Source organism: Calidris pugnax, unplaced genomic scaffold, assembly GCF_001431845.1.
Source record: "Calidris pugnax isolate Ruff unplaced genomic scaffold, ASM143184v1 scaffold103, whole genome shotgun sequence".
NCBI classification, from domain to species: domain Eukaryota; kingdom Metazoa; phylum Chordata; class Aves; order Charadriiformes; family Scolopacidae; genus Calidris; species Calidris pugnax.
Genome location: NW_015090990.1, coordinates 8270647 through 8296075, shown reverse-complemented (window position 1 = coordinate 8296075; position 25429 = coordinate 8270647). Strand labels below are relative to the sequence as shown.

Here is a 25429-nt window from a genome sequence, read left to right as displayed (position 1 = left end):
ATGATGATGATGATGATGATGGAAAGTTTTAGCCAGCAGCTATATGATATTCAGGAATAATCAGTTTATGCTTTACACTTTTAGAAGACTTCCCAATTAATCTTATTAAACTCAAGATACCATGGGGTCAAAACTTTTCCTCTGTGTTCAGTTCGGCTGTTACTTACCTGAATATATTTGGATCTTACAGTGCATTATGAGACCATCACACATCACAATTTATGATCTTCCCTTATTTGCTGTGGCAATCTTATGACTGAGGATGGTTTTGGGTTGTTTTCCCCTCTAAAGCCTCTTTGTTTTTTTTCCTCCCCTCTTTCTTTCCTTATGGGGAATTTCTGTTATCATGAGAAGGTGAAATACAGTAATTTCTTTATACAGTGAATTCCTTCACTTTCCACTATGTACTGATTATCCTTCTAACACTACACATTATATAAATTTCATCAGGAAGATCATCAGGAATACTTGGAATTAAGAAACTCTTAAGAAATTTTGTACCTCTATCCTCCTGTCTGTTGTCAAAAAGTAATCATAGGAATAATTTGATCTTTTGCCAAATTTGGAAAGTTGTCTTTTAGTACCATAATATAAATCTGTACTCAGTGGTATCATAAGCTTGAAAAATCATTTTTATTAAGACACAAAAAAAGAATAAGGAAAATAGACATTGTAATTAAACATTTGCTTTCATCTACAAATCAGTACCGTGAGTAATAAAACAATAAAATAATTCTTTAAGTTCTTGAGAACAGTTAGAAAGAGAAGAAATAGAAACAAAAGAGTCTTCTGAAATAGAAAATATTTGGCAATATCTTTTAGTTTCTCAATAAAATTTCCATGTAAACAAGTAATCTATATTTACAATGTGATATGCAATCTTCTTGGTTACATGTATAGGAAGTGTACATGTAATTACTGTACATTCAATTTTAAAATCTAATTTGCACCATCATTTCTCAGTTTCATTAATGTTGGAAAAAACACTGTTCTGCTCTGTGCACGGTATGGCATGACAGCATGTAAATACATTAAAAAAATATTTTTTTTCAGGCATCTTAAAAAAATAGCATTTTTAATGTTAGGTTTTGTAACTTCCTATGTTGTTACAAAAATCCAAACTTGGAATGTAAGCTCTACAGTCATGTCCCTGTAAAGACAACGATGTAGAAGATTTCCAAACATGCAGAAAACTTCTGATAAAAAAGCTAGAGTTCTACCTTCCATTTGTACCTTTGAAAATATACCTTTTTATTTCCCTTGTTGCTACTATTACACTTAAATGCAGGTCAGAAAAGTTGCATGAAAGGAAGGTTAATGGAAGGCCACTTTGAGAAGCAGCTTTAGGAATATATTTTTTCCAGAGAAAATTACTCTCCAAAGTCCTATGGATTTTTATTTAGCCCTTGAACTAACCTCATATGTTGCAAGGATACTTAAAGACCTTTATAATCATGTAAGAACAGAAGGCAAAAGTCTATAGCATGTCATCTGTCTTGAATTGCACACACCAAGGTTGAGCAAGGTTTAGGTATCTTACAGCTACCGCATCTCACGGGGACCTTCCAAAGGCCAGAACAGCCAGAAGCCCACAGGTCACACACATGAGATATCACTGATGATGATAATTTCCCAGAATGGAATCTTCTAGCTCTCACTGAGTTTCTACTATCATGTTTAACCTCAAAGTTGAAAAACAAAAATATAGTCTGGGAGACTACCCTCAAAAGGCTGCTAATCCTTGATTTTAAATTAGTTTTCTCTCATCAGAATCGAGAAGTAAAGAAATGCCACCATTCTTTTCCAAGTATCATTATCCTTGAACAGTATGTGGAATAAAAAGGAAAACAGAGGGCATACTGGTTACTATAGCTTAACTTTAACAGCATATAGAACCATTCACCTAAAAGCTGTTGATTTCAAAACATCCAAGTCAGTGTTGTAACAAATGAAATCACAGATTTTGTGGGCTTTTTTTTTTCCCAATATACTGTACAGTTACAGTTTCTTCCAGAACAACCTTTAGACAAGTGACGACATTTCACACAAACACAGTCTTTAATTAGATGACTTAGTACTATGCAAGGATTGAATGAGCTCATTTTCACAAGTGGATGAGACACGGTAACAGGCCAATACATACCAACCTAAAATGCTGTTGCCTGTGTGAGTGTGGTATAGAAAGCTAGCACAGTAAATTACTAGAACAGTTGAGTTCATTTGTTCCCTTCACCTGTTAGATTTCAACAGTGTTAATACAGTGTCTCTCACAAAGACTAAACATGCATCCACCACCAAGATGCTTACTGATTTCATCAAAAAACAGACTTGTTGAACAGAACATAATGAGATCAGAAGAAAAGAAGACAGTTCAGTATTCTCCAAAAGCTACTGCAAATCTCTCTTCCTACTTAGCAGTCAATATATAAATTTGTAATAGGATGCATAACATAATCATGTTGTGTCAGCTGAGCACTAATGTCATGTAAAAAAAGTGCTTTTCTTTTTCTCTCAGAAAGATACTATCATACTATCTGGATTTTATGCTGAAGCTGCACAGAAAAATTTTAGAGGAGACAGATAATTGTGGGGAACTTGAAAAACAGGGAAATAGCTGTCTGGTCCATTGCACATAGTGGGACTGGAGGAGTCCTCACCCAATAGGATAGTATTCCTTCTGTCATAACTGAATTCTATAGTAAAGCATTTAAAAGCAGGTATTTTCTCAAATTAAACAATACACCAATGCTAGGTGGGTCCCAGTCATCCACAAACATATATAAGTGAAAACTCTGTGATCTAGTCCTTGAGGACCAAATCGTACAGCTGAAAGGTTTTTCAAATAATTTACTGTGCTAGCTTTCTATACTGCATTCACCAAATAATTAAATGTTATTAAAAATCAAATAACAGGAACTGAGGTGCTTCTTGTCAGAGAAGATCCAAGAGAGCTGCTGACCAAATTTGTTTGTACTAACACAACAGTGAACTACAAAAATTGCACATTTGCTAAAGCTTAATGTGTTTAAACATTCTAAAAAGCTGAAGTAGACAAAAATTTATGTAGTCTTTTAAAAAGTAAGAAATTATATCCTGTCTGAAACTGTCTATAATGCATCACGAACAGTGGTAAATTTGGACTTGCAGGTTTTACAAGAGACTATAATAGAAAGGCTCATCATTTTTGACATGTGCAATCAAAATAATCTACTATAATTATTCTTCTATAGTTGTAAAAAATAAGTATTGTTTATATCTGTGAAAATAATGAATGAGAATAATACATTAATAGTCCCCTCACTAGAAAGAGCTATAAAAGTAAAGTGCCAGTAGAGACTCAAACTGAATTATTTAACACTTTAATTTAAAATTTAAAAGTCATAGTGTTTATAGAGTTTGCTTATAGACTAAAGTATGTCTTCATACCTGTGACAATAATGATTTTGACACCAGTGTGGAGATACCAAAATTGGCTTTCAGTTAATGGGTAGCGTTTTAATCAAATCAGAAAATCTCAGCTGTTTCTGGGAGGAAACATTTCTCCCTTCAGACTACTTTCTTCTGTGAGGTTGCTAGCAGTCTTCTCTTGTTTCTAACCTCCTAATCTCTAGACTAGTGTCATAAATCAATAGAACAGCGCAATCAAATAAATATAGTAAAATGCTACCTTCTGGGATAAAAGGAAGACTTAGTTTTAGTGATACTTATTTTTCTAAGTGTGTATCTATAGCTTTCCAAATAAGACAAATTCTGCATTTGGATGTCTTATAATTTCCTTAGATTTCAGTAATGATCACACATAATCACACATAATCCAAAGCCAAATGTTTTTCAATGTGTTTCATAGAGTTGGTTAGAAGTCAACAGATTGGTTCTGACTAAAAAAACCCCAAATATAGAAGTTTTTAAAGGAAACATAACATTTAACGAAGTTTTCATTCAAACTTTAATTTCTTTTCTTGAATTCAAATTTTTAGACTAACCATTTTACTGGTGCAACTCTGCAAAGTGCTGATTGACCTCTAATCCCTTAGAACTTAGTAGCTGGTGAGGGGGTTAATCAGCTTGAGAAACAGGGGCTTTAAAAAAAGGTGAACATTACCAGAAAAAATTTGTGTGACCAACTAAATTCTGCTGTCTGGTATGCCTCATGACTCTGATTCATAACATGCAAAATCACTCAAAGCAAAATTTATTCTCAATCTCATTAATTTTCATAACTATAAAAGATATAAGCATTAAATAAAGGAGTGATATGGAAAACTTTTTCCAATTATGTGATTTTCCCATTATGTGATGTCATTCCCACTCTTGACTTTTAAATGAGGACTGAGCATGAACCAATATAATATGTTTGGGACTTACTGAATTTAAACTCATATGCAGAAAACTTGAGTATCATTGAGCAAGCCATACTGAAAATAAAATCCCAACCTATTTATATATCAATATAACTAAATTAGAAGGGGGGGCTGGCAGTATAATAGTACTGTTATTCTGTGTGTTTTCTTTACATAGTTGATCGCTGGCCTGCTTCGTCAAGTTTGAGGTTTTGCTTTCTGGCTGCTTCGCTATTGATTCTTAGATCAGATTTATCTGCGTTACTACCGTCTGTCATTGTGGATTCTGCTTCTGTGCCTTCAGGAGTCCCTCCAATGGGCTGCAGAATTTTAGCATTCTCTTCTGGGGGGCGCTTCCAATGCGACCTGCTTGCCATCCACAAAATAAGTGCACCAAATATGACAAGCAAAAGACCAAGACAGTTGACAAAAGTTGCCTCTGGTGGGGATGCACTATATGCAGGATCTTTCCTTTGGAAGGGGGGAAAAAAAAAGGTCAGTTGTTTTAAAGACAGTCCTGGTCTAAAACCAGCAGTCTCCGACAGTAAACAAGTGGGGAAAAAAATACTTACAATGAAAAGATAAGCTTTTCTGTGATTCCCATGAGAGCTGTTGCAATCACTGTTGCAAAGATGGCAAGACCCGAATAAACGTGTATTGGCATGAGAGCTGCTCGGAGAGAAACTGGAGCAAAAGGGAGCAGAAACACAGCAAAACCCAAGACGAGCTAAACACAAAACAGAACCGTGGTTAAAGCTATATGGGAAACAATCTGTACTTCTCAAGCCAAATAAAAATCATCATAAAAATTCCATTTTGAGATGTCTTCAGGTACAAATTGGCAAAGAATTGGCATTTTTATTTCTGAATGTGTTTCCCTTCAAAACCAAAACAATAATTCTGGATTAGCACCTGGGAAGCAGACATGAAATATTTTATAAATAACGCCACCTGTATCAGTGCCCAAACTTACTGGTAATGCTAAAACTGCAACCAAACTAAGTACTGGAAGCACAAGTTTTCAGTGTCACTAATTCAGTAATATATTGAAGGTGTGAGTAACTACATTTTTACAGTCCCTTCAAGTCCTGTCCTCGGCTTCTGGTACAGATTGACACATAAATGAAGATAAGAAGGCAGTCTAACCTTCTGACTTGAGTGGACTAAATAATTTTACCTTGTTGGTGGTTTAGTTAAATTAATATACATGTCTTTAGAATGGCCTTCGTCTCTTAAGATACAAATCAGTTGGCATTTACAGAGTGAAGGAATGTGTGGGTGGTGTGACATTATTCAGGGGACATGAGTCCTCCCATTAGTGCTAATTTTGTGAAGGGCGATAACCCATCATGTCGCGTGGTTTCAGTTACAGACATATTGAGGCCCAGTCAAGTTGAGGTTGCATCCCTTCTGCAGCTCGTTCTGCCGTTACTCACCCCTGCTGCTAAATTAGAATTGGTGCATGAATTTGTATTTCATCTTGCTTTAAATTCCAGTCTTAGGCCTTGTTTTGTCTTTCCATGCTGGATTAAAGAGCCTGGTATTTTCTCCCTGTGAAGCTTTTTAATACACCATAATCAAGTCATGTCTTAATCTTCTTTAGATCTGCTGAACAGTTGGAGCTCTTTAAGTCTTTCACTGGAAGATAGTTTTTCCAGCTCTCAAATTACTTTTCCAGATTTTCTTTGCTTTTTTTCTTTTCATTTTTTTACATTTGAAAAAATGTATTCCACAGTATTTTATATTAGTTTCACTAATGCCATATATGGACATGAAGATAATCTCTTATTAGAGAATTGACTTTTCCTGTTGTCACAGCATTGTGAGAACTCATTTTGAGCCTCATGTAGTCTTTGAGTACTTCTTTCCAGGGGCATTGCTTTTGAAGAGACAGCCTTAATTTTTCATTTCTGCCCTAGTTTTTTTTATGTCCTTGTGCTATACTGTATTAACATACATTTGGCTTAATACAATTGTTCCCGTAGGTATAGTATTATGTGAGCCCCCCCTCAATAATTTTTCAGTTCTGAGATTGACATGCCATTTCTGGCAAATGCCAAGTGTCTTCTCTATTAACAGAGATACTACTTTATTACTATTTTTTAAAAATAGTATTCAATCACTTAACAAACATCAGTCTCTATCTGAAGACATGCATCCCAGTTTGGAGGAAGTAACACCACAGACACTACAGGAAGTAACACCATTGATAAGGAAGGCAAGGCATTAAGTGTCATTGATCATGTTTATAGTAGCAAAATGAAAAGTAGAATTAAGATCTTATTTTCAATTCCTTATCTTAACCATTAGAAAAAAAATATGCTGATACTCAGCATAGTGGCAGCACAGATCTCCCTGAAATAACTGCATTATTAGGACAAGGAAAATCTTAACATTGTTTCTTCTTATTCAACTATAACGAACATACTCAACAATGCTGCAATATGTTTTCTTTCATCACTATTTGAAATCACTATTTCAACACTGTTTCTTGTACCTCTTAGCCTGAACAGTGAAGGATAAAAGACCAGAACCCAAATCCCTCAGCTGGGAATCTTCTGTGCTTGAACACCAGATAATTAAGTCTTCCTTTTTTTTTCTTAGTGTTTTGGCAAAACAATTAAGAATCACAATTTGAAGGAAAAAAATAAATTTCCATAGTGTGATAACACAATATATGGAATTCAGAATGTATATGCAGAAACATCACATCTGTATGTGTACACTAAATGTCAGGGCATGCCTTCTCTTCTTCTGTGCCAAATGCAAAACATACTAATTTAGCTCATTTTAGATTATGATAACTCTAATTCTCTGCCAATGGGAGCAGTTAAAAGCATGCACATGAACATTTATCAAAGTTTGCTGATTCGGGAAAACTGGTTGGCCAGTAGTAGCTCATTCAGATGTCAGATCCTTTAGATCTGCACTGCTCCCTGCTGCACTTGTTCTGCTGATAAACAAAAATCTTGAGGCCAAGAAGTGACTACTTGAAATTATGATAACTGGAAAAAAATAAAAACAATTACCTCATTTGAGACTTCCTTAATAAAAGTTCTAACTGTATTTAAATATGCTGCCAACAAACCAAATCACTTCCTTTAACTTCAGCAATTTATAGAGCTTAGAAGCACTGAATAGTAAATGAACTGCCATTATCCCAGCAAATAAACAAAATATGCTTTAAAACACAGGATCCAGTATTTGCACATTTACATGCTGATTTGCCAAATCACAGAATATAAAATAAGTATCCCAGCAGTTGGAGTGTATTAATGAGGGACTATTGTCCCTGAATTACTCAACATATTATTCAAATTTACAACCTGTTTATACATACAGTTAGATTCTGACCTGGAGAGAGTAAAATATAACAGCAGTCAACCCAATCCAGCTGTGCAGACTGTACATGTTAGGAATGTTCTTGGCATTGTGGAATTCAAACACGGCTACCATAGAAACAATTGCAAGAATCATAGCTATGGTATTTAGTCCAGCATGTATGAACTTCATTAGGAGTTTGCTGCACTTCCAGGTCCAGGGCAACCTGTACACAATAATAGCTGAAGAAAGAACAGAAACAAGATTTTACATCTTATAGATAACTTCTCTCAGATTTTAATAATCATACATCATTCACATAGTTCCATTGTAAATTACAGGAAAATCCAACCTTTAATCATCTAAAAAAGTTTTTTTAAAGTTTTTTTCTCCTACACATAGCATAGCATATTCCAAATATACAACTAAGGCTTAAATACAGCCTTTAGGGAGACTTCTTCCTAATTTAAAAAAAAATTCAGTGTGTTTTAAAAAAAGAACAGTAAACAGCTTGGTGTTGTCTTTTCCTCATTCCTTAAATTGATCTAACAGAGATTCTGCATAGGATTTTGATTTTTCTGCTACTGGTCACCTTGGAGGAATAGGGCACAATTCTTATATCCAGAAGACTACCTACTGAGAAAGTGTGTAAGGTTATTTTTTATTATTTATTCTCTTTGCCAACTTTGGATAACGCTATTCTCTAATTCCATAGATATTTATATGACTATCTATTGCATTGATATTGATAGGACTACTTTAAATGGGAAAATTCTACTCAGCATAAGGGAATCATAATCTTACTGTTAAGAGACAAAGGGTTTTGGCAACTGCAACTCTTCTCACACTGTCAGATGAATCTAAGAGGTTTTTTGCCTACATTTACAGGCAATTCTAGCAGATAGTATTTTGTCCATTCTGAACAAAACAATTTCTAGTGATCTAACTCCAAACGGTCCGTAAGAATAACTTAGCCCAGAGCTACTTCTTGCCAAGCTCTTTCTTCAACGTCCCCACTGCTCCTTCCCTGCCACAACTGTCCCCTGCCTATCAGATGGCCCAAGTGCTTTCCACAGGGGACACACACAAACCAGATTAGATCACTGAGGCAGCAGGTACATCTGGCTACACACTAGGTAGTAATTCTGGATGTGTGGCAGCACATAAGTACATTCAGATAACAGGGGGTAAATATTTATGAGAATACCTGATCACTTGACCAACAAAGGCTGATGCCCACATCTATAATATCTTGCCTGGGCAAAAAGAGTGAGCTCCATTCATCTGATTCATCACACCCTCATTTAAAGTTTCTGCTTATGAAATTACGTTCAGATCTTTATATATAATTAGCTATATTAAAATAAAAGAATAAGAATATATGCAGGTTTTAAAAAAAGTTCCTGTTCCAAACATTAAGAAATAGGTGTGCACCAGAAAAAAAAAATTAGCTGATAAATGCAAAGATTAAGAATTTACTTAAGTGCTTCTCATGTGCCTTTCACATTTCTTCTCCATAACCCTAGGTTTTTATACAAAAAGCAAAGGTTATGGAAAACAAATATAATATTAATTCTGTATGTTGTGATGAATAATAGTAAATGACAAATTAATTTCAAAGTTCTGTTTATCTTTTTCTTTTTCTTTTTTTTTTTTAACTTGGATGCATGCCAGGAAATACAGTACTACACTAAATAATTCACAAAGAAAACACTGTTCACAAGCGAAATTTCCAGACTACGATCAGATTTTAAATCAATGTATGCTTTTACATACCGTGTGAAAATATAATACTGGAATGAAAGTGTCCCTTAGAATATTTAAATAATATATAGCACTGAGGTAGTTCTCAGCTTTCTACTTTCAAAAAGTAACAATAGCAAATCCTACAAAATCAGGAAGATAGAAGCCTTGTTTTTAAGATGGTTTGGCAGTAATCAGTCTCTATGACATAGGTATGTTTCAGCACACCAAGCTTACGATCACCTCCAACAGTTCCCCAAAAGTTATACAATAGTCTTATATCTTGTTAATATTGAAATAAATGCCTTCATCAGGCTATTATTAATTAACCTAGTACTAACGATTATGATTTCCAATTCTGTAAAGCAGGTATGCCAAAAGGCCCCATACAAGCCTCAACCCATGACGATATTCCCAGTGAATCCTCCTTGCTCCATCTCACTGAATGGCCCATAGTATTGTCAATAATTTATTCCAAGTGCAGCAAAGTACTGGACTCTGCATGTCTTGAAGTAAACTTGATGTGCATAGGTCCTGGTCTCAGTTTTCAGGTCAAGTTCACGCTAATATTTTTGTATAACATTTTTCTTTGACACATAAAATGCTGTCATCTAGTTGATATAACTTCCAAAATCACTATCAAACTCCTTGGTCTCTCATCTCTGTAGTCTCAGATCTCCATCTGGGCCATGAATTTTGTGGGCTGTTTCCCATAAACAATATGATAGAAAAGTAAGGAGTACAGTAACGGTTTGGACACTTGTTAACCATACGATGCATTAGCACGTTACATGCCACAGCCCAAGACATATAGAACAATAGTACAATTTGGTTTAATCCTCCTTCTTTATGGGCTCCGAAGTTACGCAACTGCAACTTAAGCAGATCTGATTGTTTATCACTGTGAAAAGACACAGTCCCATTTCCCCATCATCTCTTTAGTTCCAGTTCTGGGTGCTTCCCCTTGCCTTTGTCATATCTGGTGCTTTTCTGACCAGAGGAGGAAGTAAGACGATCTGGGGATCAAAGCAGAGAGGAGGAGGAAGATTCTGCTTTCAGTGGTGCAAGGTCTTAAAAACTGACTCAGACATGATATGTCATTTCATCTCAAAATAGCCTGGGTTAAAAGCACATACACAGTTACAGCATTTTTAATGGTGACATGCTAAAGCAGTCCTGTGAAGAACTTTCTCTAGGTACAGCACATCTACTTCAGCTAAGAGATTTGATACTCTAGGCATCCTTAGACACAGCTTCTTCACTCAGATGTCACTTCTGTTTTGAGCTCTGATTTTAAATCACGTCATGTAGAGCCAAGTGATCTTGCAATATCTTGCATGCAGCATGGGACACCTATTCTTTGCCAAACACACAAAGCAAAATTCTAGAGTTAGCTCTCTGGTATTTCTGACTGGCACATGCTTCATGTGCTGTAGGGAGGGGTGATGGATTACTCATCAGATGACTTCCACCTTAGAAGGAGCACGGCGTGGTTCTGTGAGCGCACTGGAGTAGGTAATTGCATCCATACAGATGCAATTTAATTGACTCTGTAACACCACACAGTAATGTGGCAGACCAGAATTCTTTGTTTACTTTTCTCTGTAAAAACTCTTAAGCAACATTCCTATTGTACTGCTTTATTAATATACTGCTGACGTTAGGCTATAGCCTCATGTTTTAAGCCTGTTAAAATACAAGTTATGTGATATTTATAAGTCATATATGAAGAGGAATACACACTTTGCAAGCGTCTTCCATGGCTTATAGTGTCAACCTACAACTTTATTGTATAGAGTTTATATGTGACTCATAAGCAGAAGAAGAGTGATCAGAGGATGGGAGACAAAGACTACGGCACCCTCCTTGTTCTGGCTTTCTCTTTATTCCATCTTCCACAACCCCAAAACCCACCATGCTGCTCCTCAGTCTGCAACAGAGATTGTTACATCTCTGTAGAAAAAAATATTCTTTTATTAAGTGAGTAACGGCAAATCCTCAAAAAACATTTATTCCACGTTATATCATGGTTGGTCTCATAATTACTCCTTTTGGAGAAAATGAAACATTATCATTTGCAGGCCAAACACGAACTAGTATACAAAAACTCCTTTGGAGCATGCTCTGTATCTACAGTCATTGTTTAACATTTCTATGTGTAGAATACGATAGAATCCCTTATTTACTTATTTAACCCATTCTATCACACTATCTGAAGATACCTTAGGGCAGCCTTCCAGTACCTAAAAAGGGCCTACAGGAGAGATGGGGAGGGACTCTCTATCAGGGAGTGTAGCGATAGAACAAGGGGTAAGAGTTTAGGAATAAATTCTTTACTGTGAGGGTGGTGAGACACTGGACCAGGTTGCCCAGAGAAGCTGTGGATGCCCCGTGCCTGGAAGTGGAAACCTGGTCTAGTGGGACCCAAACCATTGGGTCCCACTTCCAACTCAAACCATTCTATGATTCTATTCTTTCAAGCCCTTCTTAAAGCTCACTTTTTCCTCATGTTTTATTCCTATCTCATTCTTTTCAAAAATGTGCTAATACACAGACACACTTTTATTGCCTGTGCTTTTCCCACTTTAAGCCTAGAAAATCATCTGGACAATTATTGTGCACTGAAAGTGTTTTGTCAGGTATCATTTACCTATAGGTGCTGATCCGCAAATAGTAAGTATTAATATTAACATGCCTACAGCTTTTTCATTTGATTGACAAGATATATACAACACTTTTATCAGGGCACATCTGCTTTCCAATATGCACATTATTATAGTCTTCCATTCTACCTCCTACAGATCAACAAGACAACATTTCTATCCTTTGTATAGATTTTAATGAACTCAAGAAGCAGTTGATTTGGTTATTATTTCATATCCTCCACACAAATGTAACCACGATATTTATGAGCTATTCCTTTCTACTTTTAACTACTTAAAGACTTTTTTTCTTGAATGTCTGCAAAGAGGTATCCTCTTTCCCAGTCTTATCCAAATTACTTCAAATTCAGTGGCAGACTTTTGTCAACCAGATTTGAATCAGATTCACAGTGGTATCTTAATCTGTTGATATTTCTTCTGATTTACTACAATACTCCTTCAGCTTCCAATTTTGCTTTTCTTGTTGTATAATAGGATTTCCCCCCCCAAACAATGCTCTGTTATCAATGTATTCCTTGCATGTGTTCCTCTTCTTTTTCTAACTACCTTAAACTTCCATTTACTTTACATCTGTCCTTAGCTACACAAGGCTTGGGGCAATATCCTTACTCTGTGACACAGGCAAAAACTGAATTTCAGAGGAAAAAAAAAGAAAATGCCTATGAAAAAGCTGCAGAAAACCTCCCCCTATTTTCTTCAAAAGGTCTATGCTTGTATAAAAACCAGTAGTTTGATCACAGATCAAAAGTAATACAGATCTTAGTGAAGTAATCCAGGTGTTTTTCATTAATTATTTATAGCCTGAAATTACTTTTCCTATTGAGCAATATTATGTAGAACAACTTCAAAATGTTGTTCATTGCTCAACAGTAATTTGTAGCTTGAAGCCACAAAGCTGAGAACACCGCCATCTCCCATTGAAAAAATGGAATTTGCAGTGTGTGATCAAATCCCAGTATTCCCTTCATAGCCAGGACTAGGGAGCCACACACTCCTCCTGCCTCTTCCAACCTCTGCCTGGCTGGGCTGCTGCGGCAGAGCGAGCGGGGGAGCGAGCACACATGTGATGCAAACAACATGTTCCCCTGGAATCAATGTCCGGATGTTGCTGGACAAGTTTTCTGGCGGGATGAGCGCAATAGATCATTCACTGGTGAAGCAGATATAAATAAGGTTATTAAAAATGAAATTCTAAATTTGTCTAGACGAATTCATGTTTCTCTTCCATTCCAAAGAAAAAAATACTCCTGCTTACATTTGTACTGCAAGTCCCCAGAGGTTCTTCATTACTTAAGAACAGTAAAATCTTCCCTGTCCTCCCCCCGCCACAGTCAGTGGCAGACCTGTGGGCGAATTTCCACTGCTCTCTGCAGTATTTATCTGCCCTTCTTGGAGCCATTACTAATGTTTCACTTAGTTCTCTTCACATTGAAAGTAGCAACAATTTTGTCACTGACTTTATAAAACATTCCTGTTGGAAGCTGTTATCTCTGTCAAAGTTCTAGTTTTAATGCCATTAGCATAAATTGACCCTCCCAAATTTCAGGATTTTTAAGGTACAGTCCAGTGCCCTTATTTTTCAAATATTTAGCTCTAGTTTAAATATATTCACAGGCTAGATAAGCACCTCTGTGGTACTCTATCGTTATCTGCTTTTTAAACATTACTAAGAGCATTGTATTTTTCTTTCCTAAATTGATGGTGTTTATCAACTACAGTGTGTGTAACTGAGTTGTTTTCCTGGAATTAGCCAGTTATGCTAACAGCAAAAACACAGTTGACACTCCAGTATTCCCACTGGCCTTAAGGAACAACCCGTGCACTTAAGACCTAACATCCTAATTGTGTGGGATGGGGAAAAAAAGATGCTCTTCATGTTTTAAGTCTAATGGGAAACGTTTAAAAGCCAGTTCAAGGCTGAATTGTGTGCATTTTAACGATGCTCCTGGTGCTACGTTTTCTCTGGCGCAAACCCCGTTCCTGGATCTGGCTTCAGTGGTGCTGCTCTTTCCTCTCTGCTCTTGGGACGCGGGAGGGAGCCAAAAGAGAGAGACTTTTCCTCGGGCAGCGTTTCTGGCATCGCTGTTGTGGGCTCGCACAGCCCCGGGCTGGCCGGGGAACACACCTCGCAAGCAAGCGCTGCTCCGAGGGCGAGGGGAGCCCAGGCCAGGGTAAACAAGTGCTTGCGGGGGAAAAAAAAAAAGGAAAAAAACCACCCCACAGCACACACAGCACTTTGGGCTCGTTACAAGGGACTCTTTGTCCCTGCCCGGGGAGCGCTGGCTTTCCTAAGCGGCTCCGGCCGTACCGGGCGGCTGCTGCGCTCCCGCTGTCACCCGCCACCGGCCGCCCCCGCTCCCCCCGCAGCTCCCGGACCGCTGCGTGGTCCCCCCTCCCGCCCCGGTCCCGGTCCCGGTCCTTTGACGCACCGATGCCCTGGATGAAGACGAAGCCCGTGATGATGAGGACGGGGTGCCAGTTGAACTCCCGCGGGCTGCCGTCCCAGCTCAGCCCTTCGCGGTAGTGGAAGACCCAGACGAGGGAGAAGACGACCGAGAGGAAGCCGAGCAGCAGCGCCGAGACCAGCAGCGCCAAGAACCGCCCGTAGTCCTCCATCTTCCGAGCCCCGAGCACGGCAGCGAGCGCCCCGAAGGAGGGGCCCGGGCGGGCGGGCGGGGTCGGGCCCGGGCCCGGGGCCGGGCGGGCGGTGCCAGCCGCAGTTCTCCGCGCCCCTCCGCCCTGCCCGGCGGCGTCCGGCCTCACCGGCCGGCTCAGCCCCGCTTCTTCACCGGGAGGGTGTTGTTTTTAATTTTTGGAGCCCGTCCCCTGGCAAAGCGCCGGCCGCAGGGCGCTCCCCGCTCCCCCCCGGCGCTGGAGCTGGCGGTGGCAGCTCTTGTGCAAGCGGGCTGGGGTGGGGGGACACCCGTGGGCCGCAGGAATTTACAGACCTGCCATAAAGATAAGGCAGCGCAGCCATGAGCACTGACAGATAAAAGCTGGACGGCGCCGGGCTGAAGAGGCAGAGAGGGCACACAGAAAGCACCGAGTAGGAGCACGCGTGAAGACACGGATGGGCTGCACTTGGAGCGTGCCTGCTGTCCTGATGTTGCGGTTTGAAGAACCCACAACAATTTATTGTCATTTAGCCAACTCTTCTATCACCTGATGATCCCTCCCTACCCAGTGAGGGGAATCGGGAAAAACAAGGAAACTCGAGGGCTGAAATACAAACAGATTTAATAGAATAATGATTTAATAGATGATCAGCGGGCTGGAGCACCTCTCCTATGAAGACAAGCTGAGAGAGTTGGGGTTGTTCAGCCTGGAGAAGGCTCCAGGGAGACCTTAGAGCAGCCTTCCAGTATCTGAAGGGCACCTACAAGAAAGCTGGAGAGGGACTTGTTACAAGGGCATGTAGTGACAGGACAAGGGGTAATGGCTTCAGACTGGAAGAGGATAGATTTAGATCAGATATTGGGAAGAAATTTTTCGCTATGAGCATGGTGAGACACTGGAACAAGGTGCCCAGGGAAGTTGTGGACACCCCATCCCTGGACGTGTTCAGGTTGGATGGGGCTTTGAGCAACCTGGTCTGGTGGGAGGTGTCCCTGCCCATGGCGAGGGGAGTTGGAATTCAATGATCTTTCCTACCTAAACCATTCTATGATTCTATTCTATGAATAATACTAAATAATTAACATTAATAATATTAATGAACCAGTATTGATTCTGATACCAATATAAAACAGACAAGGACTATACTCAGCCAATTCTATCAGCAGGAAGCTGTGCACTCTCACCAGTGGACAGCAAATGTCGGACACTGTGAGCGCAACGGCTTCGGGAGGAAAGGAAGGCCCCCGGGGTCTGGCACTGGGGCAGTGCGTTCTCAGGATCACAGCCATCAAGAGAGGGATAGATTCACAGCAAACTTTATATTGAATGTGATGTTCATGGTATTAAATAATCCTGTTGGCCAGCCTGGGTCAAGTGCTGAGGTCTCGGTCCTCCTTGTCCCTGCACCTGGCAAGGCTCAAAAACACTGAGACCTTGAACCCCTCATAGCCGAGCTGGCTATAAAGTAAAGTATTTTCACAAATTCAGACAGTAGGATCTTCTAAAAATGCAGTTTTCCCTGGTATGAGAAGAGACCTTACTGAAAAGTGAAATTACTGAAAGAGAAATTAGTCCTGTGTTGCTCAAACCAGGATATATGATCATTCCCTTCCCACTGGATTCACTGAAAGCTGTAAACGTAAAACAGATACCAACCAGTTTCATATGTGGACTCTAGCCTAAGCAGGCAGGAATATTTGGCTATTGTTCTGCTCAATAGCACATCAAATGCCCCCTAGCTAAGACAGGGGACACACAAACCTTAATACAATTCCAACTGGTATGGAAAGGCGCATTGCAGGGAAGTTATAGAGTAAAACAGCAGAAAACAAAACAGAATTGCAAAAGAGACAACAGGGAGCCATAGCCAAAAATATAACTTGATAGATTATACCAGTTTTGTCAAATAATATATTCAATTGCTTTTTCCTTTGCTGTGGAACATTCAGATGGCTCTGAAGCATGTCAGCTGTAGTAGGAGGATATGCCCAAACATATATTCAGCACTGCTTTCCTGGTATTTGATTAGCTTACTTTTGAAATAGATATAGTGTCAAAATACATATGAATTATAAATTCATTAATTGATTGAGAAAAAAAAAATACTGTTCACTCTGGCTAGTCTTTGAGCTGTCTGGTATCTCATGCTCAAACTGAGGCTTAAAAAAAATGAAAGGAAACATTTTTATGGAACTTAAAATAGTTTCAGTAGAGTATCTGCCAATTCAAACCCAGTACTTTCTAAAGTGTTGGAAACATCTACACAGACATGTGAAGACCAAGCCAGATTGGAGTGGGGTGGAAATATATTTCTTCATTATTCTGTCTAATCTCCTAAAAATAGATGTTGGGCTCTGACATGTTAAAGGAAAACTTGCCTTGAGCATCACTTGTAAAATGATGTTTAGCTTTAATTTGCACAGATTTGGCGTGACCTGCTCTCAGGATTTACATGGTTGCTCATTCTAGTGATGATGGTAACTAGAACATTGTCACTGTTAAGTGTCAGAAGTCACAGCATCTAAGAGAAGTGAAGATCTAAGCCCTGACTCTTCTGATTAATGCAGTCATCCATGAACTTCCAAGGATGCCAGATTATTATAGGTTTATGAGGCAAGCAGGTCATCTCAATATTATGGTCATAAAAATTTTATGAAGTTTCCTCTGGATTGCTTATGAAGTGAATCTTTCTATTCTTTACTTGTAAACCAGCATATAATAAACCTGTAAATCTGCCTCCTTATGCACAAAAAATGCCATGTGGCTTAGACAGCATACGTGATCAATTATGGGGTATTTTTACCCGTTAAAAATACCTTTTTCCCTTCTTCTCTGGAATCCTTTACTCATGGTCTTACAATCAAATAATCTGTTATATTTTCAAAAATTTAGTGTTTTATTAAGGAGTGTCGTAAAACTTTCAGATTTATGTTGAAATCTTGCAGATCGCAAAGGGTCAGTTTTGTAGTGCTCATCAGTTCCATTCAGGGAATTGCAAAATTACTACATATAATTCCAAAAAAAAAAGATTCACAGGCCTCAAAATGTGTCCATTCTTTCCAGTAATATGAGCTGGTCTAATAAAATGTCTTTTGTCTCCATATAGAATACAAACTAATGTAAAATAAACATTTGTTTTTATCTACCTTCTGTGAACCTAAATCTCCAAATTGAAAATACTTCCAGATCCCACTGATTTCCATGAGCTTTGATTACATCCAGTCACCCCAACAGTCCCACGTAAGAACCTTCTACCCAAGTGGATTTTACTTATGCTTAAAACTGTACATCTCAGAAGACCTTGAGGAATTCCTTTAGTTCAAAGTGGTGTACCCTGTTAAAGCAGCCAATAACCAGAGCAAACACAGAATTTTATTGAACTGAAAAATGAAGCCCAGTTTTGGCAGCTAACCATGAACAAATTGTTTGTAGAATGGAACTGAAGAAACGTGGAAGCTTACAGAGTGTTAAATAAATCAAACCTGCACAAAGTGCAAAATAAATTTTTAGACAAAGTGAAATGTACTTTATGAAACATCTGTAATGCAGAAGAGATTTCAGAGAGCACAATTAGTAACTCCTGCCTATATTTCTCCTTGTTCCCTGTTCTTCCATCTCTTCTTTCCCCACTTGATACATTGGCATGGAATCAGAAGCCATCTTCAGCACAGCCACGGTGTCCGAGGGGATTGCACGGTTATGTGGGGTGGGAACTGGACATCATACAGCTGACTGCTGAGGCCTGAGTTACGCGTTTGATAATCTGTTTGCAACATAAACCCTCACTGGCATAAAGACAAAAGTAGGCTGTGTGGGGCTGTCGCTCCTCTTGGGTCAGTGAATACCTGCTTTTGTTAAGCATTACTGTGGACGGGTGCCACAGCCTTTCGTAATCTCTGTTCTTTCCCAGAGCCTCCGTCTCCTAGAGCGCGCGGACGTGTTTCCAGGATGGCACCAACTCTGTCAGGGTGGTGTTCTCTCGTCGCAGCTCCGGTGGGACATCACCTAATAGGCACTATTAGGTGATACTCTTTGGGTTGCTGCATTGTCAGGTGTAGGAGTAGGATGACTGCAGCTTCAGACCTGGAAGAACCCACAAAATAGGCAAAATGAGACCTAGAGAACAGAGAAAGATTCACGGGTTATTTTGAAGAGGTGGCAATGGCCTCCTGCCTGTGTCACGCCTGTGGTACGGGGCGACTTGGCAGCTCCTGTCATTGTTGCTATACCATTCATACATTTTACAGCAGCGGCCTAGACATAAATGTACATGAATGTTTATCTAAGCAACACATCATGTCACCGTAGATCATTGTTTTGTGCTTCTGATGTAACTTTTTAAATATAGGAAGTGTTTCTAATTTCCAGTGACCAGTAACTGACTTGTCAGAGCTGTAGTTGGAATGAGGTTAGTGTCTCTTTTACCAGCTACAACTTTATCTCTGTTTTTCCATGCTGGATAAGTCATTGAAAATCCAAACCTTAGAACAGGACATTAAAGACTAGTTACAGTGTCCCTCAAAGCAATTGGATGAGTTTTTCAGAAGCCTGATGGCTGTTCATCTTGTAAACAAACAAAACTGCTGGGAGAGTCCAGTGGAAGCTTTAGAAATATCCTCTCAGAAGTTATTTTACCAGGAATAATACTGACAAATGAGTTTAAGTAATTAGTGTTTGAATGGCAGCAACAAACCAGAATTATCCTTTTACTCTTTTTGTTACATGTCTAAGAGGCAGAACCATTTGACCTTTGCTATCAAGGGCGTCACTAATTTATCTTTGCAAAAATTGTGACTATTGAATGGGGCCCTTCCTAGAAATAATCCTTACTTACTCTTCATCCCGGAGAGAGCTTTCATTGAGCTAGAATAAGGTAGATAGAGCAGCTTTTGTCCAAAATTCTATGCTGGTTATAGGCCAGTCATTATTACCTGTGCAATGAAACTCTTTACTGTGCTCCGGTGCATAGACATGTTGCTTCTGTGAGTTGTAAAATGTTTTTCTAGGAATTTAAAGTCTTTTGTAACAATTTTTGAAAATTGTGGAACTGTGGGGCAGTAGCTGGAACTGCCAAAGGAAGATTATAAAATGTTACTGTTTGCACTTTTGATTTGGCTTGTGTTTTGTCATTTTCTTCTTCATTGCTTGGCAGCCTTGTCAGGAAATGTGTACTCAATGACAAAAGAAAGACAGGGTGTGTGCTCTTTGTACGCTCAAAGAAAATCTTATCAAGGGAAGCCAGACCTTCCTATCTTTTCAGTTCCTCAGCACTGATGGTGCAATTTCTCCTGGATATATTGAATACAAGTAAAGACAGGGGTGGCACTTCTGGGATCCCATTTTTGTCTCTCTGTTCAGATAGCTGATCATTGAGACATCATGGTTAAGCAGAAAAAAAAATAATATTTTGGTAAAGTACAAATACTGGAAGTGTGCTGCTTGGGTCCACAAAACAGACGTTTGTAAGACAGTTATAAAATCGAGCCAGCTTCCAGGCACTAGAAAGAAGGGGCAGTGGCATTGTAGAGAGTGTGGTGTCAACAGCCATGGTTTCCTAGATCTCTGCCCTGGAGCATGGAAACAGGCCTCAACCATGTTGCAAATTGCGTGTTAGAGGCAGGCAACACACGTACATACCCAAAGTTGAGGCTAACTGGAGATCCAGAAGATGATCAGGAAAACTGCCAATGTATGAGTCTGAATAGGGAGCATCCAAGTAAACACATTAACGGGATAATTTTCCCATCTGGCTTCTGGCAAGCAGCTGTTACTGGGGTCTGGCTGGTGAGGCTGCAGTCCTGTGCATCACGTGGAGTGCATTGCTTCTCCTGCGGTGTCTCAAAGTAGCCAGAGCTCTTGAGCCACTCTGCGGGGTAATTCCCGTGAATTTTAGCTTCCCATTCCATGCTTCCTTTATCTTTTCCTGAGAAGAATGTGCACTTACTCTTCCCTAAGAATACAATGTTCCTAAGAACACAACATTCAGGCAGGAATAAGGAACGTGTACTCCCAATTTACTAAATGAGTTGTTAAGCTATACCAACCAAAGCAGTTCTTACAATTGTATTATCATAACTCTTCACTCTGCTAGAAGGATACCTAGTTCCTTTTATCCTTTAAAAAAGCCCTATTTTTGCAGTTAATTTTAATGTCTTATTACCCAAAGCAAGCAGTTCAGGTACTTTAAATTTATTTAATCTATAAATATTAGAATGCATTGGCAGAAAATTCTTTTGGAACTCCTGGAGGTTATTTTGGTCATCATTTTGTACCTTCAGTAAAGCAGAAATAACTACTAAAGTTACAGTTGCATAAATGCCAAGTCTGGCAAGCAGAGAGCTTCAAGTGGTCCTCTCTGAAAATCTAAGGTTGTGAAATAGCTGCAAAACAAAGATGTCCCTTTATGTATCTCTAACATTGATTTTCAATGCTGGAATACTTGTTTTCTTCTTTTAGTACTCATAACCTATTTAGTCTGCGTATCAGGAGAGACACCTGGAATTTATGTTGATACACAGAAACTTTCTTCAAGATGAATAGGGCTAGCTGACAATTACTATACTATTCATCCGTTCTTCAAAAGTAACATTTCTGCAGGAAGCGTCTGAATTGTTTTAACAGGGACTAAATAGTTTTTATCTAATTTATCCAATTCATGAAGATAAAGAAAAGGTTCAAAAAAGGTTCAGATATGTAATGCAATTCTTATTAGTGAGGCATTGCTATGGACACAGCAGATCAATTCACACACCTTCCAGAAAAAAAAAAAAACAAACCTCTTTGAAGGTTTTGTCCTGGTGACTGTGGCAATACTTAGCAGTTATGAAAGAACTCCGTCGCTGTGCTATAAATTATTTTGTGGCTCAGCCTTTGAAAACCACATTTTGACTACCTCTTCCCCCTTTTCACTCATATCATTTAGGTTTTGTAATTCTGGTAACATCAGAAAGCTTGTATGAGAGAACTTTAAGTGAAACCCAACATGAATCCACTAGTCCATGACTTTTTTTACTTACTAGACCATCATTTTCCCTTTTGCAGGCAGAGTGCCCAGAGACTTTTCTTTAAGCAGCCGACAGCAGTTCCTCACAACTGTTCTTTAAGAAAACACCCACTCTACATGGCACCCTATGCGGGTGTCCTTTCTGGTAGGTATTCCTAATAGCAACTTTATCATAACTGGGAAGCAAATTAATTTGTTCATCAGCTGTTCCATCCTGTGGGATAGCTATCAGAGTTTCATAAGGAAAAAGTTTCTTACTGGTTAGTTTTTGGCAGTCTTCAGTTACTGTTAAGTAATATAAACGGTATTTTTCTCAATAACAAGAGGGAAAAAAAAGGCAAAAGGAGGCTGAAATGAGCAAGAAACCATGCTCTTAAAGTAACAGGACATATCCAGAAAAAAAAATAATAAAGAAACATTTCTCCACACTGAAAATGCAGAAAGTTTGGGTGAACTTACCTAATTGGGAATGTTAGCTAACATTCCTTCAATTCTATGTTTGAAATGCACAGTTGAGAATGTTTACTCATGTTAATAGTTCATACATATTTTTACATTCGTGTGTGTATATATATATATCTCCTTTTTTTTCTTGGGCATCTAGTGCTAGTGAAAATAATGGAAGAGTGAGCTTTTCAGCTTCAATCTTTTAAAGTATGAACTTGGTGCAGTTACTTGAGGCTGCATTTGATCTAATTGCTTGAGGCTTTACCTGTGGACTCTGGAAGCCACGGTGCGAGTGGGGAGGCTCCCCCCGAAGTACACGGTGAGTAAGGGAACTCAGAATGTCACACTAATAGTTCCCTCATCTGATTTTTGTAAAACAGAAAACTATCAGTAAATGGGTTTCCTGATCATAAAGCAGTTAGTTAGCTACTGCTTATGGAAAGTGAAGAATATTTTCGTCTCCTGCCCTCCAGTCCTGAGGAAGATGGCAGATGAAGTTGCTAAGCCACTATGCATCATATTTGAGATGTCATGGTGGTCCAGTGGAGTTCCTGCTGACTGGGAAAGGGGAAACATAGCCCCCATTTTTAAAAAGGGAAAAAAAGAAAACCCAGGGCCCGTGCAAACCTCATCAAGTTCAGCAAGGCCAAGTGCAAGGTCCTGCACATGAGTTGGGGCAATCCCAAACACAAATACGGGCTGGGTGGAGAATGGATTGAGAGCAGCCCTGAGGAGAAGAACTTCAGGGTGTTGGTGGATCAGAAGCTCAATGTGAGCCAAAAATGTGCACTGGCAGTCCAGAAAGACAACTGCATCCTGGGCTGCATCAAGAGAAGTGTGGCCTGCAGGTTGAGGGAGGTGATTCTGTCCCTCTACTCGCTCTGGAATACTCTACTCCACCTGGAATACTGCATTCAGCTCTGGAGGTTCCCACATAGGAAGGACACAGACCTGTTGGAACGGGTTCAGAGGAGGGCCACGAAAATGATCAGAGGGCTGGAGAACCTCTCCTATGAAGACAGGCTGAGAGAGTTCAGCCTGGAGAAGAGAAGGCTCCAGGGAGACCTTATAGTGGCCTTCCAGTACCTAAATGGGGCTACAGGAGAGATGGGGAGGGACATTTTATCAGGGAGTGTAGCGATAGTACGAGGGATAACTCTTTTAAACTGAAAGAGGGGAGATTTAGGTTAGCTATTAGGAAGAAATTCTTTACTGTTCTGGTGGTGAGACACTGGAACAGGTTGCCCAGAGAAGCTATGGGTGCCTCATCCCTGGGAGTGTTCAAGGCCAGGCTGGATGGGGCTCTGAGCAACCTGCTCTAGTGGGAGGTGTCCCTGCCCATGGCCTGGGGACTGGAACTTGATGATCTTTAAGGTCCCTTCCAACTCTATGATTTTATTAATCTTACTTTCTGAATTTATAAATGGGAATTAAACTACATTTGAAGAAGTTATTTCTGTTTTTTCAAAGAAATTTTGCTTCTTTTTTCTTGTACTAATGCCACGCTTCAGTGCTTGCAGAGATAATTACGGTGGGCATGTGCACAAGAATATTTTTTCCTCTGTAATGGAAACCACATGAGTAGCCTCAGAATTTCTCCACTTTACAAATACTGTTATTCTTTAGCATACTGAATTATTCAGATTGTGTAAGAGATTTCCAAGTACCTAATTTGCATTATGGAAAAGAGAAAAGTAAGTGGTCTAGAATCATCATAAATGGACATCAAACTGTAGGTCTACAGGTCAGATGCAATGCATTTATTCAAATTTCACATGAATTTGATACTGCACAATAGTACAGCCCTGCTAGCACCAGTTACAAAAAAATGCTTACACATAAAATCTCCTGGCAAAATAAAGCATTACCTTATTTGAGTGGGTGAATTTTATTTAAAAATTTAACTTGAAATAAATGCTGTTGATTTACCAAGCATGTGGGTATTTGTGTTTGGTTCAGATACAGAGTTAGTTTTAACTGCAAAAAACTGCTGGTTTGTGGTCAGGATTTTCTTCCTGTTTAAATAGATGTCTATTTTCAGAATTTTCTGGGGCTCTGCATAGGTAGAGAAGGCAACGCTGCTGTTCAAAGTGTGGAAAGCACAACCCACAAGCATTTAGTGATTCTGCTCCTCTGGTGTGTCCCATCCCATTCCCAAATAGGGTTGTTGAATATACCCATAAAAGTGTTCAGGTCTGGTCATTCTGGATTCTCTATTCTTAAATAGTTTTCAAGGTGTTTTCAACGTGTTTTAAAGTAAACAGAAACATATGTCCTGTTTCTGAATGAAAATGCCTACGAGTGACCCTCCAGGATGGAACATCTGCCATTACCTGTAGAGCGGCAACACACCGTGTATTTATAATGATAGAATTTCTTACACAAAGCCCATCATCTTCTTCATCAAAGTCTGGGCTGCTTTTTGGTCATTACAAATGACCACATTTTTCAAAAGACGGATACAACATACAATTGTTGATTTAGCAGAATATCACAAGTCTGCAATAACTTAAGAATAACGGTTACTGGCAAGTATAGAAAACTCCTGAAAGCTACAGCTGATCATCATGAGCAGTACGTGCACCACTTAATGAAGTTTAAAGGTCTTGCTCTGGGAGGAACTGTTTTAATATATCCAAACAGAAATAAGCATAAAATATCGATATTTGCTTAAGAGTTGGATCTTCTGTTCAAGAGTATAGATTCATCTTTGGTTTTACCCTCATATCTTACACAGTTACTTATGTAGTAGCAGATAATGGACAGGTGCTCATTCCTGGATGCTGAGCGAAAACTTAAATGAAGCTCGAGTGGAAGTAGAGAGTTGCTGCTGCTATTTAGTTCTACTGTTGTTTCATTACCTTCTTAGATCTCCTTCCTGGGTTGTCTTTTCTTTCCACAATTGTATTTCACCTTTTCCTTTTCCATTACGCTTTTTGTAAAAGCTCAAAATAGGTGATTTTATAATTCTCTAGAGCTCTTCCCTGTTGCACCAGCTAGAATGATCCACACTTCATTAGTAAAGCTTGCAGTGAAAAGAAATATTTGGGTTTAGAATTACCATGCTCATGATGCTGGTGGTGGTAGTGAGAAATCAGATGTTGGTCATCCCTCCAAGAGCTGCTCTCCAGAGCCCATCTTTAGCTTACATTTCGAAACAGTCTTTATCACCACGGAGTCTACAGCCTGGCTTTTGTTGTGGGTGTCTCTTTAATTTACAGTGAAAAGCCACACAGTGACCAGGCTGAGCATCAAACTAAACAACTCCTGACCCCTTGACACAGGGAGAACCAGAG

At 39.2% G+C, this 25429-nt stretch overlaps 1 protein-coding gene across 1 annotated transcript; it reads right to left on the bottom strand.

Annotated features, from left to right (window-relative positions):
* Nucleotides 1–623: 623 nt before the first annotated feature.
* LOC106895320 (cytochrome b reductase 1) lies at nucleotides 624–14704 on the bottom strand. The gene is made up of 4 exons (XM_014954684.1): nucleotides 14497–14704; nucleotides 7695–7903; nucleotides 4913–5067; nucleotides 624–4811 (listed from the first exon to the last, which is right to left on the bottom strand). Exons 1-4 carry the CDS (start codon nucleotides 14681–14683, stop codon nucleotides 4511–4513), a joined length of 852 nt encoding a protein of 283 aa, XP_014810170.1. The 5' UTR covers nucleotides 14684–14704; the 3' UTR covers nucleotides 624–4510.
* Between the last annotated feature and the right edge of the window lie 10725 nt (nucleotides 14705–25429).